Source organism: Silurus meridionalis, chromosome 20, assembly GCF_014805685.1.
Source record: "Silurus meridionalis isolate SWU-2019-XX chromosome 20, ASM1480568v1, whole genome shotgun sequence".
In the NCBI taxonomy this organism is placed as follows: domain Eukaryota; kingdom Metazoa; phylum Chordata; class Actinopteri; order Siluriformes; family Siluridae; genus Silurus; species Silurus meridionalis.
Window position 1 is genome coordinate 3,603,406 of NC_060903.1, and position 26,001 is coordinate 3,629,406.

General features: G+C 36.2%; 1 protein-coding gene across 1 annotated transcript; it reads right to left on the reverse strand.

The window, feature by feature from the left end:
• Positions 1–1,995: 1,995 nt before the first annotated feature.
• LOC124403376 (polymeric immunoglobulin receptor-like) lies at positions 1,996–24,131 on the reverse strand. The gene is made up of 19 exons (XM_046877095.1): positions 24,041–24,131; positions 23,504–23,818; positions 23,119–23,427; positions 22,480–22,513; positions 20,626–20,744; positions 18,451–18,564; positions 17,913–18,227; positions 17,528–17,836; positions 17,187–17,226; positions 11,614–11,630; positions 9,585–9,683; positions 8,665–8,979; positions 8,281–8,589; positions 6,812–6,851; positions 6,548–6,642; positions 6,176–6,216; positions 4,455–4,526; positions 4,223–4,285; positions 1,996–2,757 (listed from the first exon to the last, which is right to left on the reverse strand). The coding sequence occupies exons 1-18, from the start codon at positions 24,111–24,113 to the stop codon at positions 4,232–4,234; spliced, it is 2,670 nt and encodes an 889-aa protein (XP_046733051.1). The 5' UTR covers positions 24,114–24,131; the 3' UTR covers positions 1,996–2,757; positions 4,223–4,231.
• Positions 24,132–26,001: the final 1,870 nt, after the last annotated feature.

Here is a 26,001-nt window from a genome sequence, read left to right on the forward strand (position 1 = left end):
TGAAGTTATTATTTTTTCCTTTAATTTCATTGATATTGTGATTTCCCAATGCTGCTTTTGGACAATGCTCATTGTTAAAAGTGCTATACAAGCAAAACTGAATCGAATTGAATTCCTCACTAACCCAATCCAAATGGGGAAACAAATTCAAGTTCAAAATCAGAACAGACAAAAGTCATGTGATCTTCAAGTAGGACAAACTACAATAAACAAAGGTCATTTGATCTGCATGTAGGACAAACTACAACAGGCAAAGGTCATGTGATCAGTAAATAGGACAAATTAGAACAGTTCATGTTATTTGTAAGTAGGAAAACTAGAACATGCAGGGAAAAGCAAGTGAATCAGAACAGGATACAACAGGAAAGGAAACACTGATCAAATATATTGGTTACGACAGGAGCAGACATGAGCGTATACTTCACACTGTCTTTAAGTAAACCTTTCACACTGTGTGTTCAATCAGTGTGATGGTGAATGAGAGTACTGAAGAGTGTCAGAATTGTGGTCTGTGGCCATGTTTGAAGGCGGTGGTGTTAAACAGGAAATTAAGCTTAAGTTGTATTTTAACAAGACGTGCAAAAAAAAAAAAAAAAAAAAAAGATCTCAACCCTATTAAAAACGTAAGATATAATTAATTAGATTAGAAAGTGATGACACAATAAATTGCCATTTGACTGGTTCCAAACGTGAAATGGTACCAAATTTGTGGAAGTGCAAAACACTAGAAACTTCTGTCTATCTGCCTGCAGGGATTTGCCCTGTTAAAACAGCAGCTCTGTAAAAAATGAATCAGTCCGTTTTATTTGTGTGCAATCACAAGCTGTGTTTGAATTTCAGGTAAGTGGTTCAAGAAACTGATGATTATGCCGTTCTCATGCCAAAATATTGAGATGCAGTGCTAGCGTGGGCCTGCATGCAAACAACTGCAACATGAAATGATGGCTCAGTGATGCTCCACCACTTGGTGGCACTAACAATCAGTGTATGCGACGGTTGTACAAAATAAGAGTATAGAAATATATCAGCCTTCATTCACGTTCACGTACTGATAATTAGCAAAAGAAACATGGAGGTGATTTTGGTTAGTATAAGTGTAATGTATTCTCACCTTTTTTCTTTTGAAAGCCACTGCCTGGATAATATCAAATCCAGATGAGAAGGTGAACCGGGTGTGAGGCTATCTGAGGCCGATTGGAGGAAGGCACTTAAAAGGGTCCCCACGTCATCACCCTCTGTTAGATTAGTGATTGTACAATTCACTCTTGCTCAGGGTCCATCCAAGCTACTGTAGGTTTGCTGGAATATACCTCGGGTTGAATGCTGATGTGATAGATGCTATTTTTTTCCAGCTAACCTTTTTACATATGTTTTAGTCCTACCACTGTCTGGATGAAAACTGCAGTTTGGTTTTCAGAACTATCCTTGATCCCCTCAGGGTGGTATTGAGGCCCAGATATTTAATAGCTATGTTTGGAACATCAGATGACATAACAAATGTTACTTTAACTACAAGTCAGAGAGACATTATTGCTTTCACTTTTCTCCTGGCCTGCAGGAGAGTTTTGTTGAGCTGGAAATCCACTATTCCTCTGTCAGCAACAGTCTGCATGAAAGGTATGATTTTTTTCTGAAGCTACAAAAGATCAGATTTACACTGAAGGATCAATAAAAAAGTTTTGCATACAATTGAAACCAATTTCTGAACTACAAATCAGTTAATTATTCTGTGGTTTAAATCTTTTTCCTCCATCTGCTTTCGTTTCCTCGTCTGTTCGCTGTCGCTTCTATTGTTTTATCTATGATGTATCGCAGGTTTGTTGTATTCCATTATCTCTACTGATGTTCTAATAGGTAAGTACACATGTCTTGAGTAAGTGTGACATGACTGTTACATATATTTTCTAAAATGTATGTGGGTATTTATGTCGTTTCATCCGAAGCAAATTCTAGAAAATACAATTGTAAATCATTTAAACTAAAAACATTGTTTATTGTTCGATATCACATTTTTTTTGTTTTTACATACTGTATATTCCTTAGAAAAATAAAAAATATCACGTATTCCTACCAACATTTTTTGGTACAAGGCTTTTGGTTCGGTACGCATGTGCACTGGATTTAATCCTTTTTAATAACAGAACGTCTTTTGTTTTTGGAAAAGTGCATTGCATTAATTTGATTTATTCTGTTACATTTTTTATAAATTAATATCAAATATTATTTGATATATTATTTAACAAAGCAGGTTGTAAAATGGAAACTGTTTAAATGTTGATCACAACATTATTTTTTAATTATTCTTAATTTATTTTAATGTATTTTTAATTATAATATAATGCGTTAATAAAAAATTGCAAGCACTTATGTTTTGCATCCCCCTGACTGTACTAAAATTAGGGAACGTACCATTACACCCTTTATATATACAAATACATACATATATATATTAAATGTTTGGGATGAGGGAAAAGCATTACATACTGAAGCTTGTGGTTCGTCAACATGTACACTTCTGCAAAGTGTCATAATGTCCTGTCTACTACAAAATCAACTTCCTCCAGCACGGAGACCTGCTGTTTTTTTGACGCAAATCTTTTTTGATTTCGAAAGAAAGGACAAAACTCCACATGGCTTCATGTTCTCTTAGAGTGAATGACTCCAGATATAGAATAGAGAAACATGAAATAAGGTGTGTAGTACCACCACTGCTTGCAGAGTCTTTCCAGTGCAGATTTGTTGTTTTTTTCCTGTAGCCTGTGGGGGAAAATTACAAATAAATCATATTATAAAACATTACATACTGAGATCAATTTCAAAATTCCTTTCTGGCCATATTTATAGTTTATTTTTCTTTTTAATTTTAAGTACTTTTAAAAATGTTTTCCTTTTATTAATTCTAAAGCTATAACATCAATACTGAGAACAATAGTAAAAAGCACCACAGCACTACTTGTCAGGAATTTTCCCCTTTGCACCGAGTGCTGTTATTAATGCATTTCCATTTTCCATTCTCTGTTGTCAAAACCACGTGTTCTGTATGTGTCTGTTTTCATTCATGTAATGTCTCCATCCATCTCTGTCCTCGTGTTCGCATACTGTCTCCTTCACCATAACCCTAGTTCCCAGAGGGAACAAGACGCTGCGTCGTAATGCTTTGGGAACGCCCCAAAAGTGTTATGACGCAGCTCGAGTTCCTGAAGTGAAACACTGAGAAATTATCTCTTCATCGTGGCACCTGTTAGTGGGTGGGGTATATTGGGCAGCAAGTAAAAATTTTGTCCTCAAAGTTGATGTTATAAGCAAGAAAATTGGCAGTGTGTTAGGATGTAAGCAAATTTGATGAGGGACAAATTGTGATTACTAGACAACTGGGTCAGAGCATCTCCAAAACTGCAGCTCTTGTGCAGTGGTCAGTATTTATCAAAAGTGGTCCAATGAAGGAACAGTAGTGAACCAGAGACAGGGTCATGAGCAGCCAAGGTTTATTGATGCACGTGGGGAGCGAAGGCTGGCTGTTAATGTTCGATGGGTCAGAACTGTTTTAGCAGCAAAATGTGCCTAATCCTTGCCTGTTCTATGTCTATGTTTATATCTGCAACTTTTTATTGTTTGCTTGATGATTAAACAAATATTCTTAACCCTGCTCTTAAACCAGCTGCTGAATTCACTATCCTGATTGGTCAGAAGGGGTTGATTAATGTTAATATCAATGAGCCCCTGCTAATACGTTAGCATTTCAATGGTAACACATGTAGATGTGTACGGTGGATTCTGCACACAAAAGCATGTGCATTTGTTGTTCTGGAGACGTTTTCTGTGAGATGTTTATTTTGGAAGGAGACTTTAGTACCGGTTGCTTTGTACCTCCCAGAGATTTTTCTTTACCCTAGGAATATCTTCATGTCAACTTTTTCTGTAATTTGGCAAGCGAGTCTTTTTTAGGTTCAAGGCAGAGATAGAAGAGAGGCTGTGAGAGAATGACTACTGTATTTAAAGCGGTTATAACACAGGATGATAAGAACTAGCATGTTTCTCTAATGTATGAGGTGCAGTTGGCAAATTATTGTGGTATAGGAGAACAAAACACTACAGGATATGCTGTTATAGAAGATTCATTAATTTTATATGATTTTTTCTATAATATTACACTTGAGTGTGGCAGTATGTCCCTCTCGATGTGAATAGCCATGTAAATGGTTAAAGTTATTATTTTACTCACCTCTTGTTTCTACTGTGTTACTGAGCTGTAGATGACTGGGTCGTCACAGGAAACTGGAGAGACCTAAAAAAAAAAATAAAAGTAATACATTTAATTCATATATACATGTATATGTATGGCCTTTAATTTTAGTTTAAATTTACTGCATTTGGTTTCTTGCTCAACAGTTTTACTGACACCTGAGTCACACCATTTTTTTGTGCCTCAGCCTTTATTTAGTTTTGATTCTTACTTCTCCTCCTGTTGGATGGTGAGAGAGTCTGACTGCTGTGTAAGTCACTTCTGGCTCAGAAGCTGATGAAGCCTGCACATGAATACACATTTACTGTAACTCTTTTTTAATAAGGACCACCAATATACTTTACAGTAAATACTGTTTAGTAAAACATACAGCATACATTATATAGACAAAAGTTTGCAGACAACTGACTGAAATATTTGGAGTGTGTTTGTGGAGATTTGTGCTTACAGCCACAAGTGTGTTAGGAAAATGAGTTACTGATGTGGAGGCCTTGGGGTGCAGTCAGCGTTCCAATTCATCCCAAAGGTGTTCACTAGGGTTGAGGTCAGAGCTCTATAGCAGGTCACTCAAGATATTTTACTACATCCAATATAAACCATATCTTAATGGAGCTGGCTTGTGTACAGGGGTGTTGTCAAGATGAAACATGGTCCTATTGAAGTGAAGGGAAAATGCATTGTACCACATCCAAAGACATGCCATACTATTTTGTGGTAGCAGTTTGAGAAAGAACCACACAATGCTGGAAAAGTCAGGTGTCCCAATACGTTTGTCCATATATAATACACATAAATACTTATACAAATATATACAAACATACTTTAATGCAAATACATTATTATTGCAGTAGAAAGAAGTAGAAGTAGATCTGCATAGGTCTCTTTGAGAAACCAGAGGCAAGGAAATGGCAAAGAAAACAAAAACTGCCTGAGAGGAACCAAACCAAAATAGGGAAACTAAACACAAAAGGCGTCTTTCTTTCTGAATGGTACCAGACAATGACATTACAAACCATTTTCACTAACCAAAATGGGTCGTTCAACACTGCTTTGTAATTCTGTCGATACCTACTGTAAATGTATCAAAATACTAGAATAAAGCAAGAGATGTGACACTGCAGATGACCTAAAATAGCCATTGAGTTTTCTTCTTCGTGTGTGTGTGTTTGTGTGTGTGTGTGTGTGTGTGTGTGTGTGCAGCAAAGAAATGTGCGACTCACATTGTGGAACATAGTATTTTCTTTTTTAGATCATTAATGCAATTGCACTAAAGACCAATAATGTGATGTTACATGTAGTGTATATCCGAATTAATGCTTTTTTAAATTATAAATGCACTAAGCATATAAGGAATTAAAAATTAAAAGTTAAGGGCAAATATTAATATTACTGAGTCATAGATCATATCATATCATATACCTGTATATTATCTGTGACTTGGAGCATTATTTACATCATTAATGGTGCAGAATTTTTGTGCAGAATGTTGGCTAACTCAAACTTAAGCAATTCTAAGAAATTAGGAAATTTTTACACATTTGTTCATTTGTAATTTAACAAATTGTACTTAAAAAGCCAGCAGCACTAACAAGATTGGACAACATGACCAAAAATCTAACCAGGTAACTGGTGCAAAGATACAGGTACGGATACAATACAGGTAAACTTTTTGACATGAGTATATTTATGATCTACGATATTTATATTGTTGTCTACGGTCTCTCTATTTACTCTACATTTGAAGACACAAACACAAACACAACCCAATTTACATAATCAGAAATGGATCAGAATTTTGTGATTAATACAGAATTTTTGTTTTCTTTATACACATTTGGTGGGGAAACTTGCTGATGGTGGTTCTGAGGTTTTAAACAAAGAGACTCAAACCTGGTTTGATGACTATGTGGCTTACTACTGTAAAACACTTACCAGACTTTTGGCACATCCTTTGTCTGTGACTGATATTCCAGCTGCAAAAGAGAAAGAAAAAGTGTTAAAGCTTCTGTTGACTTGGTATAAATGGTCTTTTAGGAAATAAATATATACATAGTGAAACTTTCATAGAACCAAGCACTATAGTTAAGAAGTCAAAGTATGTATTGTTTCAGTGATAAATATAGACAGTAAGTTCAGATCAAATGAGTAAAGGTAAGACTCTGTAAATATAATCAATACATACCACAGTTATTATGGTTTAACCATTACATAGAAAGAAACAAGAAAAATAAATGGTAGGCTCTATTTCATCAGATACATATTTATATACACATTTTTGAGAATGCATGTACAAAGGTTACAGACTTCGTTTCTTTTGAAGCCTCCAGACGATTGCGCCAACCACCATGAGAACAAATAAAATCCCGGAGCTGATGCAAAGTGCCAGTATTGTGTAATCACTGTGTCGAAAAAGGACATGGCATCAAATGGTTGTCATAAAATGTAGAAATGTCAAAATGTGTGACAGGGTGATGACAAATTTTTACTTTTTGTACTTTTTGTTTAAGATGTCCAATTTTCTATGCAGTAAAACATTGTACCTATTTGGTTTTAAGGTAAAAAAAATACCTTGGTGATCCATTATTTTGTAATCTATGTGAAGGCAGTCCTGATAACACAAATTCAGATGAGAAACATGTTAGTGAGGATAAAAAAAGACAAGAAATAATAACTAAAATATATTTCCAATAATTAAATTATATATATATTTTTAACAATAAGGACAATGTTAAAATGCTGTATTTTCTGGTCATTTCTTTGTGCAAAAGTCATGTCAAATTGCTTTCTAAAGGGATTTTAGGGTTAAGAAAAATAAGCAGAAATATCATAAAATGTTTTTGGATTCAATTGCATTTCAAACTAATAAACACTTAGTTAGGTACTGGTTAAGTATTTAAACTGACAAAAAAAATTAAAATCATCATACCTGACCAAACTGATCCAGCTTGGCCAACTAAAATTAGATAGATATAGTTTGTGTGTTCAAACACCTTTCAAAACAAGTAAAACTGATCAGCTAGAACTTGTTTGACTAGCTAGAAACTATGTAATCAAAGTGTACTTGTACAAAACCTCTCTAACAATCACCATATCATACCAGATAGAATCAGCCTGTTAAATATCTAAACCCCCACTAAAACCTTCAAACCTGACCAGTTAGAACCTGTTAATCATGTAGAATCACTCGAACAATCAGGCTGGTCAAATTGACCAGTCCACCCAGTCTGACCAGGATAAAACCAGATGATAAGTGCCCCAAACAGATGAAAACAAGAACAAACCAGGCTAACTTCAATTGGCAAGGATGGTGACAAGCTAAAACGTCTCTCGTCCTCAATTCCCTGAGGGAAGGAGACTCCTAGGAGGACGCGATAGCGTCAATAATCCACCTGCTGAGAGTCTGCTTGTTAACAGGGAGGCCTTTCCTTGGAGGGCTGTAGCAGACCAGCAGTTGTTCCAACTTCCTCCAGCAGACCAGCAGTTGTTCCAACTTCCTCCAGGGACTCGTCCTGTGGACGTAAGTGTCCAGTGCTCACACTGGACACAGCCGATTCAGCTTTTCCTGGTCTGGGGCCTTAAACGGAAGAGAATAGAATTCCTAGCTCCTAACAGGTTGTGGGATGAGGGGGCGACTAGCAGCACAGCCCAATCCCTGTCAGAGATTTCTGACAAGGTGAGCCATACACGCCTCTCAGCAGAGGTTAGGGCGGCCATGGATCGGCCAAAGTCCTTAGTGGTCTCTTTAGTGGCTCTGAGAGCCAGGTCCACCGCATGCCGGAGTTCTTGCAACTGGCCGCCCAGGATGTGTCCCGCATCCAGCTCTTGCAGCAGGTCAACTTGGTATGCCTGCATTACTGCCATGGCATGCAGGCAACCAGCGGCCTAACCTGCCAAGGCATAAGCTTTCCCCACCATCACCAACGTAGTACGCAGGGGCTTTAGGAAGGAAGCGACGCCCAGGGAGAGATAGATAGCTAGTGTCTGCAAATAAACATGAATAGTTTTCTTCCATTGTTTCAGAAAATCAAATGTAATACCTGGAGCTTCAGCACCAACGCTGATATGCACAGGAACCTGCAGATCTCCTGCACTGCACCAGTACCAGCCAGCATCACTCTTCTTCAGTCCACTCATCTTCACAGTGAAGGAACGTTTCCCATCATCACTGATGACCACTGCTGAATTCTGGGATGTTTCAGTTCTCTCCACTGAGTTGCAGCTCATACCAGGGAATCTGCACCACTGTTTGTTTTCATTCTGATATGCAGAGCTGTAGAGACACTCTACTGTGATGCTGCCTCCTTCCTCACCTCTCACTCTGCTCTCCCTCACAGACAGATCAGGATCTGAATATAAGAAGCAGCAAATGAGTGGTATAAGGGACTCTATTACAAATATTTCATATTTCTTAAGTTACTTACTCTGACTAACTGTCAGGTATAAATAAACACTATCATCCATGATCCCTGGTCCACCAATTTCTGCAGCACACCAATACGATCCAGATTCAAAGACAGGGTTCAGGTCCACAGTGAACATATTATGAGCTGGATGGTCGATCACTGATGTACTTCCATTTGTGTTTGCATAGGCTACTATGCTGCAGGTAGCCCAATGGTACCCTTTGCACCAGAATTTAGGGTTTGCTTTGTATTGCTGGTCATAAAGACATGGAATAGTCACAGATCCTCCATAGTTGACTGCTACATTTGTCAGTGTTCTCATACTCTCTACATCTGCAACAAGCCACATTAGGAAACAGAATAAGCTTTAATCAGACACTGATTCATGATCAGATGATCAGGATTATCAGGAATCACTGTGGCCACTGAGACAAATGTATTCTATAAAAAATAAAATATTTTAACAGCCATTACATAATGAAAATAGTCAGCAAGAGTTTATTAAGAAATGAAGTATACACGTTATACAAGAATGTGAGAGTTTTAGTCTCTCAAAAACAAACCCAGAATTCTGGTGCAAAGGGTACCATTGCCCTTTGCACCAGAATTTTGGGTTTGTTTTGTATTTCTGTTCATAAAAACATGGAATAGTCACAGATCCTCCATGTGTGACTGCTACATTTGTGAGTGACATCATACTCTCTACATCTGTAACAAGCCACATTACAAAACAGCATTAGCTTTAATAAGACACTAATTCGAGAAGAACAAGATGACAGGAAAATCAGGAATCACTGTGACACAGAGACAAATTTAGTTTAGAAAAATGAAAATATTTTAACAGCCATTGAATCATAAAAATAATTATTCAACAGGAGTTTTTTTTAAAAGTAAAAGGATACACACATTATACATGAATATGAGAGTTTTAGACTTACCTGAAACACAGAGGAATATCCCAAAGAGAGCTACAACCTGCAGTGAGTAAAGGCTCATGTTTCTCTCAGAGACCAAGATGACAAATGCTCTTCCTTTTTCTGTGTGGTTATTTTGTATAAGTTCAGTTCCGCTTTTTCTTTTTCTTTTTCTTTTTTTGTCTCTTACTCTCACATGCTCTAAAACAAATAAGTGAGAAAGTGCTGACATGCATGTGGCATTTCCGTGTTCTTTTATTAGCATAATGAATGAATACAGATATACATTCACACAAATAAAAAATGAATAGATAAACACATACATACATACATACATACATACAAACATACATACATACATACATACTAAAAAACAACTATATCTACAAAAGTATTGGGAGGCCTGACTTTTCCAGCCATATGTGATTCTTCTACAGACTGGTCCACAAACCAATTTGGAGGCCCACAATTGTACAGTATAGGATGTTTTTGGATGTGGTAGCATTAAACTTTTCCATTATTCGGACTAGGAGACCAAAACCTGTTCCAGCATGATAATAATGGTTGTACATTAGTTTCTATAAAGCTCTGACCTCAACCCTAATGAACATCTATGTAACCTTAACCCTAATGAACATCTAAAATATGATCATATAACCCCAATCTTATCATCCCCACATTGGCGTTCTGTTGAGTTTCGAATAGACTACAAACTACTGCTACTCACTTATAAAGCACTAAATGGTTTGGCTCCCATGTATCTCTCCAGTCTTTTAACACGCTACAATCCGTCACGCTCCCTGAGATCTCAAACCTCTGCGCTTCTAGTAGTTCCTAAAATAACAAAGTCCACTAAAGGTGGTAGAGCATTTTCACATTTAGCTCCTAAACTCTGGAATAGTCTTTCTGACAGTGTTCGGGGCTCAGACACACTCTCCCAGTTTAAGTGTAGATTAAAAACATATCTTTTTAGCAAAGCCTACACATAACATATGTCTCACATCATAACCTTGTGCTCCAGAACATCTGATCACATGCACATTATCAACTTGTGCTGTTAATATCATGAACAGCAGCTACGCCAATTCCTCTCCACTGCTTCTCTTTCTCTCCCCATCCCGAGGCTTCCTAAAGTTTGGCCAGCTCCAGTCACGTCCCACCTCATGAAGATTATGGACTTTAAAGAAGTAGATGCCGAACTCGCAAACATCCTGAACCATCTAGAGACGTACCAGTGCCAATTGGATTCCACTACATGTGTGGAGTTTTAACATTGGACCTCCTGGAGTGTTTAAAGGCTCTGGCTTGGAGAAGCTGTTGCTGGATCTGTGATGATCACAAATGTTGAGCTCAGTAGCTCCTACTTTTATACCAAAGACTGTAGAAAGAACATTTACTTATAATCTTATACTCCAGTACTCATGTTAGTTCTCACTTTCCAGTGTTCTGTATTGTTGAAAGATTTATGATCAAACTCTTGAAGTCACCCAGATGAGGATGGGTTCCCCTTTTGAGTCTGGTTCCTCTCAAGGTTTCTTCCTCATAACATCTAAGGAAGTTTTTCCTTGCCACAGGCTTGCTTATCAGGCATAAACACACACCATTCACCTTGACTGTTGATTTCTGTAAAGCTGCTTTGAGACAATGTCTGTTGTGAAAAGTGCTATAGAAATAAACTTGACTTGACTTGACATGTTAACCACATACTTCTTATTGCCTTCTGCTGTGCTTATTGTGAGCTTCGTAATCCAGCCTACATTTGTGGTGTGTGAGAGCCAGGAAATGATACACCAGACAGTTGAAAAAAGCTGCACAATGACAGAAAATCGGTTGATAGGCTGAGAAAGTGTATTAACATTTGACCAAATAGATTAAAACTAAAGTAACGAGCCTGTTAGAAAGTTACAGATATTTGTGTAAAAAATGTAATGAGTAAAAGTTAAAAGTTGTCCTAAAAATAGTGAAGTAAAGTACTGATACCAGAAAAATTTACTTAAGTACAGTAACAAAGTATTTGTGCTTCATTACTTCCCTTCAATGCCTACATCAGTACCTGACTTTACCAACACCCTTGTGCCAGAATGCACAGAAAGCACAAATCTCCACACATTTCAAAATCTAGTGGAACATCTATTACAGCTAATGGGGACTCAATGTAAAATGGGACGTTACCAATTCTTGTGGTACCACAAACTGCCATATAGTGTAGATACATATACATTTTTATTACATTTACAGAAGAGCTAAAACATCAGTGTTTTAGCCTTTTTGAGATTTGACTGTGTTACAGAAGTCCAGATGTAGATTTGCAAAGGTCTCATTAAGAAGCCAGGGGCAGCAGTGGCAAGGGAAAAAAAACTGTCTGGGAAACTTACTTTAAAAGGAACTAAACACAAAAGGCACTTATTCCCTTTTAGATGAGCAGAACGGTGACATTACAAAGCGTTACTGTTCCACTTTACAATTTCAGACTTATCAGAATAGATCATTCAACACTGCGGTGTAATTCAGTCGATTCCTAAACTTATCACAATGCCATAATAAAGATCCTGATGCTTTCTATTTCCTGAGATGTGAAACTGCAAATGATTTAAAAAAGGACAATGTAAACCATTTGAGTTTCATCATCTATCTGAAATTCGGTGTGTAACAACATGTCATAAAAATATATAATGATATGCAACCTGGCCAGCAAGGCCATCTCTGCTGCCCTAAACTTTATCAGGATCACTGACTTATGCTTTAATATAATTTTGTCCATGAATATGTATTGAATTATTTCCAGTAGGCTATTCTCTTTATTCCATAGTCTTTTGGTATATATTAGAGTTTCTATCCGAACAGATTTCAGCCGCCACATCACGTATTGCCATAAGTCCTACACAATGAGCACTGCAGGCTTTTTTACCATATGTTCTTTGTTGCCTGAAGCTATTGCTGTAACCAATCAGACTGAGAATTGGTCACTCCGAGACCCTCTTCACAGGTGTTTAATCACGTCGGCATTCTCATGTCCTTGGATTGGATGGGCAGAAAGTGCACCAGTCAGAACTATCAAACCATATACAGTTCTTATTTATGGATTTAATAGCTGTTTTTTTTTCCATTCAGCTGAAAGAGGAGAAAGGGATTTGGTTTAGGTACATTTACAAGGACATTTTCAAGATGGACTTTTCAAGAAAAGCTGAACATTGTAATAAAGGTCAGCTGAAAAAGTTTAAAACTGTTAAGCTTTTTTATCATTTACACTGGATTTTTTCATATTTGCACAAAAACATGCAATTTTTTTTTTTCATTTCAAATCCCCAGGAAAAAAACTTAATCCATAGAAAAAACTGCACACAATTGCACAGAAAACCTGGGGTTATTTTATAAGGTTAATATTGATGCTTCTGCTAGAGATGAATGTGAAAGGAGACTTGTTGAATTGTTTTTATTGGGTTTCTTGCTTTAGTATTCACATTCATTCTTAGTGTTTTCTTTCCTGTCTGTAATGCAGCGCTCTATTATACCGTGTTTCTCTATAATAATGGTTTCTACAGCGGTGGTGTCATAAGGATGGTATTGAGAGGTGGATTGACACGGCCCACCACTGCATTTTATTTATTATGCATGTAATGCGTTTGCACTTATGTCACATTCTGTGTAACACATTAGATTTAAAATAGATAGAGTGCATGCTGGTCACATGATCCCATTCTTTGAAGAAGAGTTTGTGCCTTAAGCAGAAATCATCTGCCCTTATGAAGCAGCTAATATCATTGGATTACATTATTATATGCAGTATATAATTAATAGTTAAACAACTACATTATAATTGGTAAATACAGGTATATAAATATAATATAAATTGGAAAAATAAAATTAATTGTTTTGTTTTTTTTAGGGGATATTTATAAAATATTTTTGGTCTTATTTTTACTTTATAATAAATTTAAATGAATCATGGACGGAGTGGATCTTTACACCCCTGACCTGGAATAAATAAGTTGTACTTTTGAATATAAAATATACCAGATATTAACAGATTCTTGTTGGACAATTATTCCCCTTTTGGTCCACTAGAGGGCACCATTACTTTTTTTTTTTTTTTTTTTTTTTTTTTTTTCATTTAGCCCGTTGTGGTCTGTCTCGCTTCCTGTACTTGTGCAGACCTGTTTTTTCCACCAATTATTTAAGTTTGTATTTTACCTGCTTAGTTGGTGATGTAGGAAGGACAAAATAAAACTTCTTTTTCTTCTTCTTCTTCTTCTTCTTTCGGCTTCTCCCATTAGGAGTCTTCACAGCGGATCATCCGTCTCCACCCCCCCCCTGTCCTCTACATCTGCCTCTGTCACACCAACTACGTGCATGTCTTCCCTCACCACATCCATAAACCTCCTTTTTGGTCTTCCTTTTTTCCTTCTTTCTGGTGGCTCCATCCTCAGCATTCTTCTACTGATATACCCCATGTCCCTCCTCTGCACATGTCCAAACCATCTCAATCTTGCCTCCCTCACCTTGTCTCCAAAACATCCTACATACGCTGTCTTTCTAATAAACTTATTTCTAATCCTGTCCATCCTCGTCACTATCAGCGAAAACCTTCAAATCTTCAGCTCTGCTACCTCCAGCTCCACCTCCTGTCTTTTACTCAATGCCAATGTCTCTAAACCATACAACATCGCAGGTCTCACCACAGTGCTATAAACTTTCCCTTTCACTCTCACAGATACTCTTCTATCACAAATCCCTCCTGCTATCACTCTTCTTCACCCACTCCACCCTGCCTGCACTCTTTTCTTCACTTCTCTAACACACTCTCCATTACTTTGCACTGTTGACCCCAGGTACCCGAACTCCTCCACCTTCACCACCTCTTCTCCCTGCAACCGCACCCCTCCACTGCCCTCCCTCTCATTCACACACATGTACTCTGTCTTACTCCTACTGACTTTCATTCCCCTTCTCTCCAGCATGTACCTCCACCTTTCCAGGCTCTTCTCAACCTGCTCCCTACTCTCAACACAAATCACAATATCATCCGCAAACATCATCAGACTCCTGTCTGACCTTATCTGTCAACCTGTCCATCACCACTGCAAACAGGAAAGGGCTCAGAGCCGATCCTTGATTCAGTCCAACCTTCACCTTAAACCAGTCTGTCGTTCCTACTGCACACTTCACTGCTGTCACACTGTCCTCATACATGTCCTGCACCACCCTTACTTACTTTTCTGACACACCTGACTTTCTCATACAATACCACAACTCCTCTCTCCACCTTGTCGTACGCTTTCTCTAAATCCACAAGCACACAATGCAACTCCTTCTGACCTTCTCTATACAAAAAAAATAAAAAGTCTCTCTATAAAAATATCTATAAATCTCTATATCTCTATGACAAAATATCTCTATAAAAAAAAAATTTAAAATAATATGGAAGAATGTGGAACAGAAACTCCAGAGTCATCCTGTGTACTGTATTTTGCTTTCAGTATGTGGGAAAGTCTTTCAATCTATTTATAGATAGACAAAAACAAGGGGGGAAAAAAATGAAAATGATTTCATTGAGTTTTTTTTTAATTTTTTTAGAAGTAGGAATTTCCCAGGCCACCACTTATATTTAGCAATATAATTGTTTAATTACTGATCTATTTTCTATTCTACTAATCTACAGTAGTTTTGTAGATTCTGCAGTGTGTTACAGTACGTTCTATATTTTAGTAATCAAAGAACTATGAGAGTCAGTGTAAAAGAAACTGTATTGAGATAGCTTTAACTGTTACAATAGCGATTCCTTCACTGTATAATTAGCAAACACATCCGAAATAGAAGCATTCACAAAAATAATCAAGTCAAGCAAAAAAAACTCTAAGGTGTGTAATTCAGTTTTATGAACTGCTGATCTATAAAATAATTTTGTTTTGGTTTTTTTTCCACACCCATGGATCTCAACAAAAGCATGAAAGTATATGGTACTTCAGAAAAACATATATTCTGGGTACTTTATGTTTATAACAGTTCTGCAAAAGTGCACCCTGGTGTGTTTTATTCTTTTCTTAACTGTACTTATTGTTCAAGAAAGTTGTTTACACACAAATCCTGTAATTCACTCACACCTTAAAATCTCTCATAGATATTCTGTGGGAAAGTTGTAGGTCCAGAAACATGTAGGAGACCAACACAGGCTTTATTATAATTTATTTTTAATAGTATAACAACACAACAATATACACACGTAACGTCAGTATATGTTCATTCATGATTTAGAGAAAGAATGCTAATTTGCTATATGATAGACAATCACCGCTAACTGAGAATGTAAATTATGTAATAGATAGATAGATAGATAGATAGATAGATAGATAGATAGATAGATAGATAGATAGATAGATAGATAGATAGATAGATAGATAACTTTACTGACATTGGGATACTAGCTCGATCTGATATTTACGAAATAGCACACTTTACTATTTTCAGAAATTTTTTTGAAGTTCAATTCTACCAAGATCATCCTTCAGTTGTGTGCAATGCAGAACTGCTCTAAATTTCTGAAACATAAACAAGTCAGAAATCAATCACTGTGCATATGACATTAGTATGTGCTTAGACTTGCATTCACTTCACATTTTTTCTTAAGGACACACACACACACACACACACACACACACACACACACACACACACACACACACTACATTCTCTAGACTCAAGAGGAGAGGGAACATCTGGCTTGTTCTCAGTGCTCAGTTCAAAAGCTTGCATTTCTGATGGTATGGGGAAAAATACCTATAGATCTTTTAAGGGCAGCTCTGAAAAGGCTCCATCAATGCTGAACATTGTGTACAGTTTTTAGATGAATGTTTCCATCCAGATTTTCCACTTTATTTTCAGGAAAAGCTTTGAATATTTCAGCAAGACAATACTAAACTGCAAAATCATGTTTGGTGCATCATGAAATTAAAAAGATGACAAAGAAGACCCAGCACTGTATCAGACACGAGTGGGACAATATTCCTCCTCAAAAATTCCAGCACCTGGTCTTCTCAGTCCCAGGACATATACAAACTGTTGTTAAAAGGTGAAGGAATGCTACACAGTGGTAAACATGGCCCTGTACCAACTTTTTTGAGAAGTGTTGCAGCCATCAAATTCAAAACTACCTATTTTTTCCTTAAAATTTGACATTTTCATAATTTCAACATTTGCTATAATTTTTATGTTCTATTGTGGATAAAATATGAATTTATAAAATCAGAGGTGGAATTTACTGATTATCCTTCTATATACAGTGGAACAATCAATACAATCAATGTTATTTGTTGGTCTTTTGTGTATTATACCAGTAGCCACAATTATGAATTTCAATATGATTTTTACTAAATTTCTCTTTCCTGTGTATATGAAACTGATTGATTATATATATATATATATATATATATATATATATATATATATATATATATATATATATATATATATATATATATATACACAATCCCTTGACCCATGAGGAAGATTTTACTAGCATAAAATTATCTTGTGTAATAGCCACATGTACACTTTTGATTAAATACCACAGAATTTGTTTTGCACACTAAGCAGATGTTTATCCAGAAAAAAGTGTGTGTTTGTACTCACATGGTTTTAGAACTGCCAGACCCTGCAGTCTTAAATAATGCTGTAGGTGAACAATCAGAAAAATGTACTCAATATCATCTAACATTAATCTCTAAAAGCACGAAACACACTAATGTTTTGTGTCTTTCGATCTTTTCTAGTTCCCGTACAGAGACTCTTGAACTTTCCCCAGTGTCTCATTGGTATACGCCAGAATTTATCAGTAATCGTATGCAGAATATGCATGATAACACTGTTTTGTCAGATGTTTTCTATCAATAATACATAAACAAATAAATGTTTTATATACGAACAATTTCTATCTGTACATTCTATCAATATTTTTTAAATAAATGTAATACCTGGAGCTTCAGCACCAACACTGAGATGCACAGGAACCTGCAGATCTCCTGCACTGCACCAGTACCAGCCAGAATCACTCTTCTTCAGTCCACTCATCTGCACGCTAAAGGAACGTTTCCCATCATCGCTGATGACCACTGCTGACTTCTGGGATGTTTCAGTTCTCCCCACTGAGGTGCACCTCCGATCTTTGAATCTGCACCACTTCTTGTTTTCATTCTGATATGCAGAGCTGTAGAAACACTCTACTGTGATGCTGCCTCCTTCCTCACCTCTCACTCTGCTCTCCCTCACAGACAAACCTGGATCTGAAAAAAAGAGGCATCAAATGAGTGATATAAGTGACTTTATTACAAATCTTCATATTCCTTCAAGGTTTCTTACCTTTACTAACTGTCATGTACAAATAATCACGATCATCCATGATCCATGAATTCCCAATTTCTGCAGCACACCAAAACCATCCAGAATCAAAGACAGGGTTCAGTTCCACAGTGAATATATTTTGTGCTTGATGATCGATCACTGATATCCTTCCATGTGTGTTTGCATAGGCTACTATGCTGCAAGTAGCCCAATAATACCCTTGGCACCAATATTTTAAGTTTGCTTTGTATTGTTGGTCATAAAGACATGGAATAGTCACAGATCCTCCATGTTTGACTGCTATATTTTTCAGTGTTCTCATACTCTCTACATCTGCAACAAACCACATAAAAAAAACAGGATTAGCTTTAATCAGACACTGATTCATGAAGAAAAAAGATGAAAAGATTGGGACTAACTCAGGAAACTGAGACAAATGTAGTCTAGAAATGGTATAAGATTTTAACAACCTTTGCTTCATGAACGGAGAATAAACAAGAGTTTAGAAAATGAAGGATATACACAATATATAGGAATGTGAGAGTTTTAGTCTTACCTGATGCACAGAGGAACAATCCAAAGAGAGTTACAAAACCACTTTGAGAAACGTGCAGTGAGTAAAGGCTCATGTTTCTCTTAAAGACAGGTAAAACAAATGCTCTTCCTTCTTCTTTGTGAAGCAACTTTGTATTAGTTTAGTTCTCCTTTTTTTTTTTTGCACACTTCCATGAACCACGTACGTATACAACCAAATTGTAAATAAATGCAATGATAAATCCATATTCTATTCACGATAAAACAAAAATACAAATCAAATGTTTAAACTGAGAATATGTATTATTTTACAGAAAAAAATAAGGTTCTTTCGAATTTGATGGCTGCAGCAGATCTCAATATAGTTGGGACAGGGTTATGTTTACCACTGTGTCGCATTACGCCTTCTGTCCGTATACATCTGGGAACTGAGAAGTCACGTTGCTGAAGTTTTGGGAAAGGAACGTTGTCCCATATGTGTCTGATACAGGATTTTATCTGCCAGACAGTTCGGGGTTTCCTTGTAGGATTTTTCCTTTTTCTGAGGCACCAAATGTTTTCAAATGGTCTACTGCAGGAAGGCAAGTTCAGCACCCAGACTTGTTTACTGCAAAGTCATTCTATTGTAATAGTTGCAGCATGCAGTTAACATTGTCTTGCTCAAATATGCAAGGTATTACCTAAAAAGACGATTTCTGGATGGATGCATTTGTTGCTCTAAAACCTGTATTTTCCATTTAGCATTGATGCAGACCTTTCCAAATGTGCAAGCATTCCACAGGCACTAATGCAGTTCCATAATATCAGAAATGTGGCTTTTTGAACTGAGCGCTGATAACAAGTCAAATGGTCCTTCTCCTCTTTAGTCTGGAGGATGTGGTGTCCTAGGTTTCCAAACAGAAATGTATATTTTGATTCATCTGACCCCAGAACAGTTTTCCACTTTGTTGCAGTACATTTTAAAAGAGCTCCGGCCCTTTGTCCCTTGTTAACAGATATTTCTACAGATTCTATGAAATTTTTTGTTATATTATGTACTTTGAACGATGGGATATTTAACTGTTTTGCAATTTTATGTTGAAGAACATTATTCTGAAATTGTTCCACAGTTTGTAGACACAGTCTTTCACAGAATGGTGAAGTGCCAATCATCTTACTGACCTTTGTCAATTAACCTCATTAGGATCATGCTAGTTTGTTTAAATGGGGTGCTCAATGGCAATGCTGTAAATAAAAATTTGAAATAAAAATAATATATATATATATATATATATATATATATATATATATATATATATATATATATATATATTTGTTATTATTATTATTATTGTGTACAATCTCTATTCAAAAGTTTTTTTAAAATATATTTATAAGAATCGTACTATTGTATTATGAAGTCAGTATAATTAATATAAATGAATTTTTACACCCCTCACCTAGAATAAATAAACTGTAATTCTGCTAACTAAATATTATCGGATTCTCATAGGACAATTCCCCTTTTATACCACGAGAGGGCACTATCACTCAAATTTTGATCAGAAAGTCAATCTATTTATAGACACATTTAAAATGCTACAGAAGCAGGGGTTTTCCGATGCCACCACTTATATTTAACAATGGCTTTCACTGGACCTTTATAACAATACATCTGTTTGCTATTGATTAAAAAAAACATCTCATGTAGTTTTGTAGATTCTGTCATGTGTTATATTGTATATTTATGTAATTAGAAATGGTGAAAAAGAATTATATTGAGTTCGCTTTTACAGTTATAATTATGGTTTATTCAGTGTATAAATAGCAAACACATCTGAAATTGAAAAAAAACAAAAATCTTCAAGTCAAGCAAAAAACTTAAGCCAGTGTCCTTTGGTTTTTGTGCAATCAGTGTGTTTACTCATGTTGGTTTGCTGTATCTGTTAAGGCAACAAGTTTGTCTTTAGCAGGTCAAATACTTCCTCTTCTTGCTTTCAATGTTGTTTGTCACCACAATGCACAGAGATTTAGTGACTGACCAGATAAACTAAAAAAAAAATCTGATTAACCGACACCAGGACCAATAGAACACTTGGCATTTGACAACATTATTTATTAAGTGACTGTGAATTTGCAGTGTAAAATCAATGTCATTGTTTATTTCTCTAAATTGGTTATATAGTCTTTTTAGGTATGAAGCAACAGCTTTGCACACCAGGATTAGGCGAAATCCTCTCAGGATGGGTCAGGTTGGATGGGGACTGTAGGTGGACGGCCATTTTAAAGTCTCTTCCGAGATGTTCAATAGGATTCAAGTCCTCTGGCTGAGCCACTCTGGGAAATTCACAGAGTTGTTTGTAAACCACTCCTACGTTGTTTGCTGTGTGTTTAGGGTTGTTGTCTTGTAGGAAGTTAAACCTTCGGGCCCAGACTGATGTTGTGAGCACTTTAGAACACGTGAGGATAACTCTATACTTTGCTCTATTCAGCAGTTCCTCAACCCTGACCAGCTGCCAAGCCACTGCTGCAGAAAAACACCCTCTTAGCATGATTGAGGACAAACAGTTTAATCTTGGTTTCATCGGACCAGAGAATCTTGTTCCACACAGTCCGAGATTTTTCAGGCTTCCATGGCTTTTGCACCGAAGAGGGGCTTCTGGTTAGCCATAAAACCCAGACTGGTGGAGGGCTGCAGTGATGGATGTCCTTCTGGAACTTTGTTCCATCTCCACACCGGATCGCTGGAGCTCAGTCAGAGTGACCACTGGGTTCTTGATCACCTTTCCTTCTAAAGCCCATTTCCCCCTCAATTGCTCAGTTTGTACAAGCATGCAGGTCTTGGAAGAGTCCTGGTTGTGGCACAGTTCTTATATTTGAGCTCTTAGAGAAGTTCAGTACAGCAGCATTTGTTTTGTATCCCTCCGCAGATCTGTGCAACAATCCTGTCTCTGAGCTTTGCAGGCAGTTCCTTTGACCTCATGGCTCATTGCTTGCTCTGATATACATTGCCAGCTGTGAGGTCTTTTCAAATCATGTCAATGTCAATAAACATTTTCACAGGTGGACAACAATCATGGTGCAGATTACGAGAAAAAGGAGGCACCTGAATTCATTTTCGAACGTTGTTGTGAAAAGCCTGAATTCTTATGTACATGTGATATTTCAGATAGATAGATAGATAGATAGATAGATAGATAGATAGATAGATAGATAGATAGATAGATAGATAGATAGATAGATAGATAGATAGATAGATAGATAGATAGATAGATAGATAGATAGATAGATAGATAGATAGATAGAGGACATTGGGATACTGTGCTCCAACTGATATGTGAGAACACACGACATTGTGCTTTTTAAAGGAAAATAATTGAACAAGTTGGAAGTGCCAGCTTCTTAAGTTCTCAGAACCACCAAGATCACATCCTTCAGTTGTGTGCAATGCAGAACTGCACTAAATTTCTGAAACAGAAACACAGCAAAGATCAATCACAGTGAATATTCCTTTAGCATTTGGTCAGACTTTCATACACTTCATGATACTGGGCAGTTTCTCTATCAGAAAGGGTTCCATGGAAACCTTTTAAAGGACGATAAGAACCTTAATTGTGCAGTTAACTCTTTATGTTGGCAGCAACACATCTTAGAAAGGTTGGAACAGGTCAACGAAAGGCTAGAAAACTAATCGTTATTGAAAATGAACAGCTGGAGGAACATTTTCCAACTAAAGAGGTTAGTTAGAGTTGGGGTTGCGTTTACTGACACTCCTTCCACAAGTGGAACAAGCGATTCTTAATCGCAATAAAATGACTCCCAAGTTATTTGTTGGACTTGTTATTATTCCAGTGGCCACAATTATGAATAACAATATAATTTATGTACTTAACATCTTTTACCTGTACATATAATGGAGTTCATATGTATTTACACAATCCCTTGATCCATGAACAAGTTTTTACCAGCATCTTGTGTAATAGCCACATGTTCACTTCTGATTAAATAGCACAGTGTTTGGTTTGCACACTAAATTTTTTTTTTTCAAGAAAATGTGTGTGATTGTACTCACATGGTTTCATTACTGCTAGACAAGTCAGATATTGCTGTAGGTAAAAAAATCATTAAAATCAGAAACATATATTGGGTATAATCAAACATTATTCCTTCTACAGCACATCTCGTTCGGCAAACTCCTGAATTTCTCAGTAATTGTATGCAGAATAACCATACAATTACTGTTGGTGTGTGTGTGTGTGTGTGTGTGTGTGTGTGTGTGTGTGTATATACCGGACATACAATTTGTAGTTTGCCAAAATACATACGATTTGTAGTGCATTGTGAAACTCATATTATCATATAAGGTTGATGGTTGCCATGGGTGCATAATGGTTGCCACTTCCATTTTTATGACAGTCTAGTGCTTATCGTTTTATGTCCAGCTTCGAATATTTCTCTTAAAAGGAGCAAATCCTGACAATTCCAAATATCGAGGGAGATATTATTTTTTATATATATATATCTAACCATCTAACCATAACTCCATGATTCTTCAGTTTAAAGACATCATAAGTGTAATTACTATAATTACTGAGGCAGATGTAGAGGACAGAGTAGTATGGAGGCGGATGATCTTCTGTGGTGACCCCTAATGGGAAGAAGACTGTACATAAGAATAAATAATGTCTATCCATTTTTTATAATGTAATACCTGGAGCTTCAGCACCAACACTGATATGCACAGGAACCTGCAGATCTCCTGCACTGCACCAGTACCAGCCAGCATCACTCTTCTTCAGTCCACTCATCTTCACAGTGAAGGAACGTTTCCCATCATCACTGATGACCACTGCTGAATTCTGGGATGTTTCAGTTCTCTCCACTGAGTTGCAGCTCATACCAGGGAATCTGCACCACTGTTTGTTTTCATTCTGATATGCAGAGCTGTAGAGACACTCTACTGTGATGCTGCCTCCTTCCTCACCTCTCACTCTGCTCTCCCTCACAGACAGATCAGGATCTAAATAAAGAGGCAGCAAATAAATGGTATAAGGGACTCTATTACAAATAATTCATATTTCTTTAAAGTTACTTACTCTGACTAACTTTCAGGTATAAATATACACGATCATCCTTGGTCCCTGGTCCACCAATTTCTGCAGCACACCAATACTTTCCAGAATCAAAGACAGGGTTCAGTTCCACAGTGAACATATTATGAGCTGGATGGTCGATCACTGATGTACTTCCATATGTGTTTGCATAGGCTACTATCGTGCAAGTAATCCAATGTCTCCCTTGGCACCAGTATTTAGGGTTTGCTTTGTATTGCTGGTCATAAAGACATGGAATAGTCACAGATCCTCCATAGTTGACTGCTACATTTGTCAGTGTTCTCATACTCTCTACATCTGCAACAAGCCACATTAGGAAACAGAATAAGTTTTACTCAGACACTGATTCATGATCAGATGATCAGGATTATCAGGAATCACTGTGGCCACTGAGACAAATGTAGTCTAGAAAAAATAAAATATTTTAACAGCCATTACATAATGAAAATAGTCAGCAAGAGTTTATTAAGAAATGAAGGATACACACGTTATACAAGAATGTGAGAGTTTTAGTCTTACCTGATACACAGAGGAACAACCCAAAGAGAGTTACAAAACCACTTTGAGTAACGTGCAGTGAGTAAAGGCTCATGTTTCTCTAAAAGACCAGTATGACAAATGCTCTTCCTTGTTTATATGTGAAGTAACTTTGTATTAGTTCAGTTCCTTTTTTTTTTTTTTTTGCACACTTCCATGAAACGTGTCATTATATTTTTTGCATCTTGGCATTTCGTTACACATCTTTAGTAAATGCATAGACAAGGATGGAACACATTTTTGGCTCAGATGCTCTTATCTAAACAGCAGTGACAAGAGGAAAGTGCTGACATGCATGTGGAATTTCCTTAGTCTTTAATTAGCATAATGAATACATATAGACATATGCACACAAATAAACAACAGAGAAATAAATATATATATATATATATATATATATATATATATATATATATATATATATATATATATATATATATATATATAAATAAATGTCAAAAAGTATTGGGACACCTGACTTCCAGCCATATATATAGATCTTCCACAAACTTTTAAAACAATGTTGGAATTACGCAATTGTATAGGACGTCTTTAAATGAAGTCGAATTACATTTTTCTTTACTTCAACTAGGAGACCCAGACCTTTTCCAGCATGCAATAATGTGCACAGCTCCATGAAAATATGCCAAAAATCTTCACAAGCATGGTCCAAAATCTAGTGGAGCATCTTCTCAGAAGAGTGCAGGTTATTCATCTAAATGAAGCATTAACATAGAAAAGGATGTTCAAAAATCGCATTCAAATGTAATGATCAGATGTGTATATATTGTGTATATTTTGTTCAAACAAAAACAAAGCTACATTTTTATTCCAGAAAGATACAAAGTCAGTATCATATTTTCCTATTTGACTATAATAGAGAAGTTTTTTTAGGATGTGAAACTGCAGATAATTAAAAATAGCTGACAAGAGTTTAAAAGTTCAGTTAGATGTGTAACAATATATCATGATGCAAAAATATTATTATGTGACTCACATTTTATTAACTATGCATTGAATGCAATTGTACTGACGTCCCATTCTGTGTAATCCATTAAAGTTAAAATAGATGTACAAACCCATTAAAGTTTTAATAGAGTGCACACAGGTCACATGAAGAGCCTGTGCCTTATGCAGGAATCATCTGCACTTCTGAAGCAGCCAGTGCCATTGGGCATGTATATTGAGAAGCTTTGGATCACCAGTCCTATTCCACTGTAATTGAGAGAAGGCCATGGAGACCTTAGACTTTATTACTGCCTGTTTAATAAGTTTTATTAAAATGACAATTTAGATTCTATAACTCAGGGAATTTGTGAAAAAGTAATAAATTAAGTAAATAAATAAAAATAAATTATGTATATATATTAGATATGGTGGACATATATTTTTTTATTCGTTTAGTTTTATACAGACAAATATATATATATATATATATATATATATATATATATATATATATATATATATATATATATATATATATATATATATCTTAGTTTTTCATATTTTTTTCAAATAAAATCTAATTGTATTATGATGTCATCAGTGTAGTACATTTCCCCCCTCACCTGTTATAAATATTCTGTAATAATGCTGAAAAAATTATTTTATTCTTATAAGACTATTCCCTTTAGACCAACAGAGGGAACTATTACTCATTTTTACTCATACATACATTTGCCCGTTGTGGTCTGTCTAACCTCCTGTACTTGTGTAGGTCTGTTTTTTTTATTTCTTATTTAAATTAAAATAAAAAAGTAAGGAGTTAAAAAACCTAAAACTCCAGAGTCACACTGTATACTGTATGGGGCATTCTGGGGCAAACACATTGGATGCCACTGTGGCAGACAGACAGACAGACAGGCAGACAGACAAAGAAAGAAAGAAAGCAGATTCTAATGTGGAAGGATAAAAAAAGGAAATAATGAAAACACCCAAAC